At 44.9% G+C, this 8,234-nt stretch overlaps 1 protein-coding gene across 1 annotated transcript; it reads left to right on the top strand.

Moving 5' to 3' along the window:
• Positions 1 to 538: 538 nt before the first annotated feature.
• DRD5 (dopamine receptor D5) lies at positions 539 to 2,793 on the top strand. The gene has a single exon (XM_040556673.1). It carries the CDS (start codon positions 724 to 726, stop codon positions 2,185 to 2,187), a length of 1,464 nt encoding a protein of 487 aa, XP_040412607.1. The 5' UTR covers positions 539 to 723; the 3' UTR covers positions 2,188 to 2,793.
• The last annotated feature ends 5,441 nt before the right edge of the window (positions 2,794 to 8,234 follow it).

The following is an 8,234-nucleotide window of genomic DNA, read 5'->3' as shown; positions in this document are numbered from 1 at the left end:
AGCTGGGCTCCATCTCCGATCCTTGCGGGGGGCAAACGCGGCCGTCCCGCTGCCCCCCAGCTTCCACCAGCCCCGGGGGCGAGGGGGGCACTGCCCCGCTCCCCTCCGTGGGACGAGGGGGACTTTCCGTCCAAAGTGTCCCCGGCGGGGCTGTTCTCGGCGCACAGATGGCCAGGACGTCTCTTTTGGGCAGGGACGCGGGTATGTATGGGTGTAGCGGGGGGGAAGGAGCGGTGCGGGGAATCCCCCCCGTCCTCTCCATCCCGTTCTCCCCTCTCCCCTCCGGCCGGGACGGGGCGTCCCCGGCATCGAGCATGCTCAGAGGGCGGCGGGGGCGGGCGGCCCGGCCCGGGGAGGGGGCGGCGGGGAGTAGGAGTGGGGGGGGGCGCAGCTCGGCGGAGCTCGGGGATCGCAGCCGGCGGCCCGGGCGGGCGCCACCTCGGGCGGCGGAGCGCGGAGGCGCCCGGCGGGGAGCGGGGGACCGGGCAGGGGGCAACCGGGCAGGGGGCAACCGGGCAGGGGGCAGCCGGGCGGGGGGATCCCGAGAAGGAGAAGAGCATACGGAGCCGCGAAGACCGGGCATGGGGAGGCGCTGAGCCCGCGGAGGGCAGCCGGGGGGCGGCGGGGCGGGGGGCAGCGGCCCTATGGGGCTGGGGCGGCGCTGGCTGCTCGGTGCTCCCCGGCCTCCGCCGCCCCGCCGCCGGGAACCGGGAGCCGCCAGCCATGCTGCGGGGCGGCCGGAGCCCGCTGCAGCCCGCGGCGGGGTCCCCCGGAGGGGTCCGGGGGTCGTCGGGAGCCCCCGGGGCGGCGCAGGTAGCGGCGGGCAGTTTGCTCGCTCTGCTCATCCTCTGGACGCTGTTTGGGAACGTGTTAGTGTGCGCTGCCATCGTCCGCTACAGGCACCTGAGGAGCAAGGTCACCAACATCTTCATCGTGTCCCTGGCCGTGTCGGACCTGCTGGTGGCTCTGCTCGTCATGCCCTGGAAGGCGGTGGCGGAGGTGGCCGGGTATTGGCCCTTCGGGGCTTTCTGCAACGTCTGGGTGGCCTTCGATATTATGTGCTCCACGGCCTCCATCCTCAACCTGTGCGTGATTAGTGTGGACAGGTACTGGGCGATCTCGAGCCCGTTCCGCTATGAGAGGAAGATGACCCAGCGGCTGGCTCTGGTGATGATCGGTGTGGCGTGGGCTCTGTCTGTGCTCATCTCCTTCATCCCCGTCCAGCTCAACTGGCACAAAGGTGGGGATCCTGCTGCAGTGGCTGTCGGGGATATCGGAGATGGGTTTGGCGCTGGTTGGGCAGCAGCGGGTGCTGTCACCACCTGGGCGGAAGACTTGAGCACCACATGGGTGGCATTAGCAGCAATGACACCCTCCGATGGGACCTCTGGCAGCAACGATACCCTCGCTGGACCATCAGAGAGCTGTGACTCCAGCCTCAACAGGACTTATGCTATTTCCTCCTCCTTGATCAGTTTTTACATCCCCGTGGCTATCATGATAGTTACCTACACTCGGATCTACCGCATTGCCCAGGTGCAGATCCGTCGGATCTCTTCCCTGGAGAGGGCAGCCGAGCACGCGCAGAGCTGCCGGAGCAACCATGTTGACTGCCACCATCACACAAGCCTCAAGTCCTCCATCAGGAAAGAAACCAAAGTGTTGAAGACTCTCTCCATCATCATGGGCGTCTTTGTCTGCTGCTGGTTGCCATTCTTCATTTTGAACTGCATGGTTCCCTTCTGCGAGAGCCCACCAAGCGACCCCCATGCAGGCCTTCCTTGCGTCAGCGAGACCACCTTTAATGTCTTCGTCTGGTTTGGTTGGGCCAACTCCTCTCTCAACCCCATCATCTATGCCTTCAATGCTGACTTTAGAAAGGTCTTCTCCAACCTCCTGGGATGCAGCCAGTTTTGCTCTAGTACTCCAGTGGAGACAGTTAATATAAGCAACGAGCTTATCTCTTACAACCAGGACACCCTTTTCCACAAGGAGATAGTGACTGCTTATGTTAACATGATCCCAAACGTGGTTGACTGTGAGGAGAATCGCGAGGACCCTTTTGATAGGATGTCCCAGATCTCCCCTGACCCTGAGGTTGCCACCGACTCTGTCTGTGAGCTGGACTGCGAGGGGGAGATTTCACTAGGCAAAATAACACCTTTCACTCCAAATGGTTTACATTAAATTGCGTCCTGTCCTGGTCAGTTCTGCTTGGATTATACAACAAAATATTAGCACTGAATGGAAAAACCTGCTTGATTTTATGCTGTAGTTTGGTCAGTCACTTCATGCTAAACTCACTCGTACGTGTAGCACTTTGCAGGATGTAGACACTGTCACACAGGGAGCTGACAGAACAAACTTCATGCAGCACTTCCCCAGCCCGAGAGAGGACTAGGTGGGCTTGTTGATTAGCTGTGGTGAGGTATCGTGGTTTAATTGCAGTCAGTTTGTGTTTATAACGTGTTTGCGAATGAAAGTTGCCATCATCAGTGCTAAGTATTACAACTTTTAAAAACAGGGACAGATGTTGGGGCTGGCATAGACATTGAATAGGAAAAAAAATCTAGACTGTTCATTTGTTCAGGTCTTATGTTTCATTTCTCTTTGGGTTTGTTTCTTTGTTTATTTTTCTTTGAAGATAGAAATAGTGAGGTGGTGATTTGGATGATTATTTAAATGCGTGTTTCTGCCAAAACAGTTTATGTGAAATCCGTGTTCTCCTAGGCGGCATTGTTGCCTATGATATCCTTGCCATGTTCCCAGATGAATAAATAAAAGTTACATTGATCAAGGGGTTATTATCTTTCATTTATCACCCTGAAAGGTTTACAACCAGTATTCAAACTTTAGCATTTCTCTTTGAATGGTAGAATGACTAACTACTAAACCCTATTATTTTAAAAGCAAAATAGTCTGCACAGAAATACAATTTTTGAATAGAAGGAAGGCTCATAGGAATGATTGACTTAAATGAGCTCTTTTATATGGCTCTACTTACAGCTAGATTTATGCCTATTTTTCTTCTTAGTATAACTGATACTGTCCCTATTTATGATTTCCTTTCTGCAGCTAAGAATATCAAGCATGCCTGCTTGCAAGCTATTAAGGCTTTCCACTTAATTCTATACTTGAAATTGCCTTTTTAAAAATACCATTAACGAGAAGAGTTTGGTGATAGAATTAGCAGCTGGATGTGTCTAAAAACATTAATTATGTCTGAAAATGATGTTAGTAATTAGCAGTTCCTGGTGTAGACACAGTATATTAGAGAACTTACTGAGAGAAAAAAAAATACATTTTTTTTTTTACTTTTTCGCTGGAAGTTAATTACATTTTTTTAAGTGTGAAATACACTTTTAGTGCTTTGACTCTAAAAAACATTTTAAAGCAGTCTTAAAAATTGTAAACAAGTATTTCAAACTGTATCTATTCAAACAAGTGGAATGTACTGTTTAGAAATTTTTCAAGTTTTCAGCTCAGAAAGCAGAAGTGATACTATTTACAAGACAAATGATCAAAGGTAGTAAAAGCAAGTTCTTTATGCATAAGATTTGAATTAATTTACCCTTTAAAAATCCCCATGCCATGAGCTGAGCAGATTTAAATTGAATTGTATGCACTAATTCAGTAGCACTCCCTGTCAGGGCCCTGATGGCAGAGATGGCCCTGACCGGCCTCACCATGGCCCCACCATCCCACCTAAATGGGAACTGAAGGTCCCTGTATGATGTATGGGGGGAAAATATGATTTACACCAGTTAGCATGCTTCAGGGGAAGTCTGGTAAGCAGATACTAGTATTTGAGAATGTTATGCACATAGGGTTGAGCCTTTTTGGAAGCCAAGCCCCTCATCGTGGGCAGAAAGGGGCTGCCTTATCTTTGCTTGGGATATGGGGTGGAAGAAGTTTGGAGACGTCTGACTGAGGTCCCTTTGTGGTTGCACCTGTTGTAATTTTGTGTGTGTGGTCTTTGACATTAGTTGGTTATATGGTTATTTTGGATTATCTTTTCACTTGCTCCTTTGTCACTGAAGATTGACTTTTCCCTGAGTATTTTCTTTCCTGTTGGTATCTCAATGTAATATCCCTTTACAGCTGTCCTCAGAAAAGGATATTGTGCCTGTGGCTTAGGAAGACTTGAAAAACAGAAATCCCATGCCCATAACCAGGTTCAGCCCACTAATGGCTTGACATCTAGGGTGAGCAGGTTGTCATTTCTCTACTAAAACATTCAGGAGTTTCCAGGAGTTGACCATAGTTCTAGCCTTTATGGTTAGATAGTCTTTGCCTGGAATTAAAACAGTTTACCAAATAAAAATGAAGAAAACGGCTCCTGGTGATGAATTATCCCAATCAGAATTTAGATTTTTGCATTTTGTAGTTAACTACTCAAGTTTTGAGGCCAGTAAAGCATGTTAAACTTTCTGAATCTGCATAAAAAAGTTTATGATAAGCAGATGTAAGAGGTGTAAGCATCTGTTGCTAATTCCAGCTCCCAGGACAGTGTCTATATTTTATGCAATTTTAAATCAGAAACAGTCAAGGGAAATAGGGAAGGGAAAAGAGATGCTCTCTTCCAGAGCACCTGCGTACCAACCGGCTGTGAAGTCTGCTGCTTTGAGTGTTACACCATGGTCCAGGAACAGTTTTGTTCCTTTCTGAGCGATGGAAGAGTGTCGGTAGTAACAGTGAAGAAGGAGTCCCCCTTTTCAGTAAGCTTTCCTCTGTAAATAATTCTTGTGCTGAAGGTGTGACAGTTCCCTTGGATCTAGTCCCCTGCATGTGCGTTGCAGGGGTAGATAGGTACAAGAACTAGAGCATCCACCTGACAGGTGCCTTCCTCCAAGTCTCTGCCTGGTTTTCCAGAATCAGTGGGTGAGCAAGAAGATGACATGTCCATCAGTGGGTTCATATGATAACAGCTTTTCATGGTATTTTAGAAACATTCAGTCCTATCTTAACTCAGGTCTGAAGGAAGGCAATTTTTAGCCTGGCCCCAGACTTTGGGAGCATAATTAGGACAGTGAAGAAAACCATTCACATTGCTGCTTTTCGTTACTAATTTTTGGTTTGTGACTTCAGCTGGTAAATGATTTCTGATGGGCGCTCTACAAGGTGTTCTCTCTCCTTGGAATATGTGCATGTCACTGGCTTCATCCCTGGGAGCCCAGGAGCATCATAAAGGGAACATTTCTGCTTCGGAAGGCAGAGAGAAGGTACTTTTTTTTTTTTTTTTTTGCTAGAAGCACAGATTGACCTTAAGGATCTGAAAGAAAACCTTGTTCTTGACTTGTAACATGGAGTTGCTTTTGTTGTTTTTTAATATGTCTTAATTTCTTATCACTGACAAAGCTAGAGTATTCGGAGTTAGAAAGATGAAATTTTTAAAGAAATATGTATCTTGCCTTGAAGTATAAGACTTTTCTGATGAGAACATCCCCCAGAAGGATTTTTTTAAACTGGTTTCTTTCAGATGAAAGTGCTGCCCTACTTTTTTAATGGTTTCCCTCTTAAAGACTAATGCATTGCCTATCCATAGAGCAGAGTTCATTGGAATTGTAAGTATGTTTTTATAATCATATCCTTGTGGTGTCACTCTGGAACTGATCTGTTTGTACCTTCCATCAACACGTTTTTTTTTCCCATGAAAGTCACTTTGTTTCTGTTACGCATTTTACTCCCTAATTAAGCATGATCATGCATTGGCAGCTCAGTTTGGGGGGATTTTTCCTTTTTGTCCTTTGGCCTTTAAGGCTTTGAAAGTACAGTGCAGTTTGGCTTTGAGTTATCATCACTTAGTCTAGCTCTGAGTGGTGGCTGATCTTCAAATCCCTGATTATTTTCAGTTTCTATTTTGTGTTGTTTTTTATAAATCTTACGTTACAATACACATCACTGTTAAATTACCTCCGAGTCAGCCCAGTCTTCTGATACGGTATATTCTGTTAGCCTTGGAAAACTCCATACCAAAGGAAGGTCAGCCTATCAGTATTCTGTATGTTTTCTGATTAACTAATGGCAGAAGAGTTTATTTTAATGAAAAAAATAATCTATGTATGATGGTATCTTAGTTCATTTTTAAGAAGCCGGAACATGAAATACATGGAAGTACAGTGTTTTATTTGAAATGCTGAAAACCACTGTAAAGACTCACTATTCAAATGTCCAGAGAACTTCTACTAGCACTGGCTTTTACATTTGGGGTTGTTTTGTGCTTTGTGGTGTGTTTGTTTGTTTGTTTGTTTGTTTCCTGCAAGCTAAAGAAATGTAGATGACTTTCTCAGAGGTGAACACAAACAAAACACTTTTCAAAGGGAGAAAAAAATACCTTTTTTTTTTAATGTTCAGTAGTTTATCCTTTTGCTTTCATTGTGTTGTTTACTTTTGCCTGCTAAATCTGTGAAATCTGTGTTTCTGCAGGGAGGTTCCCTACTGAGAGCTCTTGCATTTTTGTAACACATAACAAAAAAGCCTTCAAAATTAGGAGGGCTTCTGATAGAAATAAAATTAAGTACAATCTTATACCATTCAGAAGTCAATCATATAAGCTCGGCATTCGAGAGACTGACAAGACTGGAGGCAGTATTTGGAACATGCATCAGGCTGCAGGTATGAGAGGTCATGTGTCCTTTGGCTGTTTTTATGTGCCAAAATTGCCACTCAAAGGGCATTTGAGTCACTGTCACACTGTCATACAGTAGCCAGGGTATATATACCTATGTTGGTGTTAATAATAATGCAGAGATTTTTCTTTTCCTCTGAGGCCATCTTTGCTACTGTTTAATTAGATTCATCAGATCTTTAGAGTGATTCAATGCCTATTTAAATCAGTAGAAGACCTCAGTGATGGATGTGGGCTTGGGTCACAGAGCAATGAAATTAATTGTCTTGGCTTCTTACAAATAGTACTGCTAGTATTCCCTGCTAGCAGGTGATGGCATGTTAAAATTGGCATGCTGAACAAAGTATTCTTGCCAGATTGTATGTGGAAATAGTTCTCTTATTCATATTTGCTTATTTGTTTTCAAACTTTTGAAGACTTTTCAAACTTTCCAGAAGCTGCACAAAGTCAACACAGAACTTCTTCTCTTTGATCATGTCTCAGATCAGCAACAACTGGGTCCATTTTTAGTGCCTTGGTAACTACATAGTGCATTATGCCTGTTTTGAACAGAATTATGCCTCTGTAAGGCATAAGTCAATGTTTGTAAAGATGAAGGTATACTTTTGGTCTAAAAGCACTGATGTGCACAAAAATAACTATAAATGAGGACCTTTTCCATTATTAATGGAACACCAAGAATGTGACTCTTTCTTTCTCCTTTTTTTTTTTTTTATTGTACCAGTGAAAAGATTGCAGTGAGCAATAATATTTTTAGGGGAGTAAAGAGTGGAATTACAAATAATATTATCATCTGAAGCAGATGATGGATTGCTGATTTTGGGAAGGCTGCTGGCTCTCCAAGGATAGTTTAGTTTAAGAGAAAATTTACAAGATTATTTAATCTTATTATATGTCTAAATCCTTTCTCAGTTGTGACTGGAGATAGTGTTCTACAATATTTATAGTGGAAAGATAGCTGTTTAAAGAGGATAAGCATTTTTATTGGCTTAATCATTTGTATCATAACCATCATGGTGTGTGAGGCTAGCAAAATGCAATGCAGCAATCAGAAAAAAAAATCATTAAAATTTTCCAGTCCATGAAAGAAATTTCTTCTTTAGAATTATTCCCCACCATTAACAACAAATATTTGTGTCTTGTACTGAACTGTCATTACCAGACCAGGCTGGAATGCTCTGGACGTGCTACTAGTAACCTGCTGATTCACATTAGGAGGAAGGTCTGAAATATAAAGAAACGGACAGCAACATGTACAGATACTTTCAGTCTGTGTTAAAACAGAGAAGTGTAAGCCAGCCCCAGCAGGTGGTGGCACCTCAGTGAGCCATTCCCTGTGACACACAAGTCCTCGACCATAAACGCAAACTCCATAGGCCCTGGCTGTGCTGCAGGCCCCTGGATCCTGAGGTGGATGCTCAAAATCTGTGTAAAACCCTCAGGAAATGTGAACTTTTAACATCTGCTCTGACTGTTGTTCACCTTATTGTTATTGTTTTCTTATTCAAAGTTACGCTCTGAAGTAAGCGGTTGCAAATAGTGTGGTTTAAACCTATTTGGAGAACATCCACCCAATGGAGGCCTTCATGGGAGAGAGCAGCCTGCA

This window comes from Cygnus olor, chromosome 4, assembly GCF_009769625.2.
Source record: "Cygnus olor isolate bCygOlo1 chromosome 4, bCygOlo1.pri.v2, whole genome shotgun sequence".
Classification (NCBI taxonomy): domain Eukaryota; kingdom Metazoa; phylum Chordata; class Aves; order Anseriformes; family Anatidae; genus Cygnus; species Cygnus olor.
The sequence above is the reverse complement of the archived record's forward strand: the minus strand, read 5'-3'. Positions and strand labels throughout refer to the sequence as shown.

What these genes read in the sequence shown, in the direction of transcription:
- DRD5 (XM_040556673.1), top strand. Translation starts at nt 724, where the DNA reads ATGCTGCGGGGCGGCCGGAGCCCGCTGCAGCCCGCGGCGGGGTCCCCC.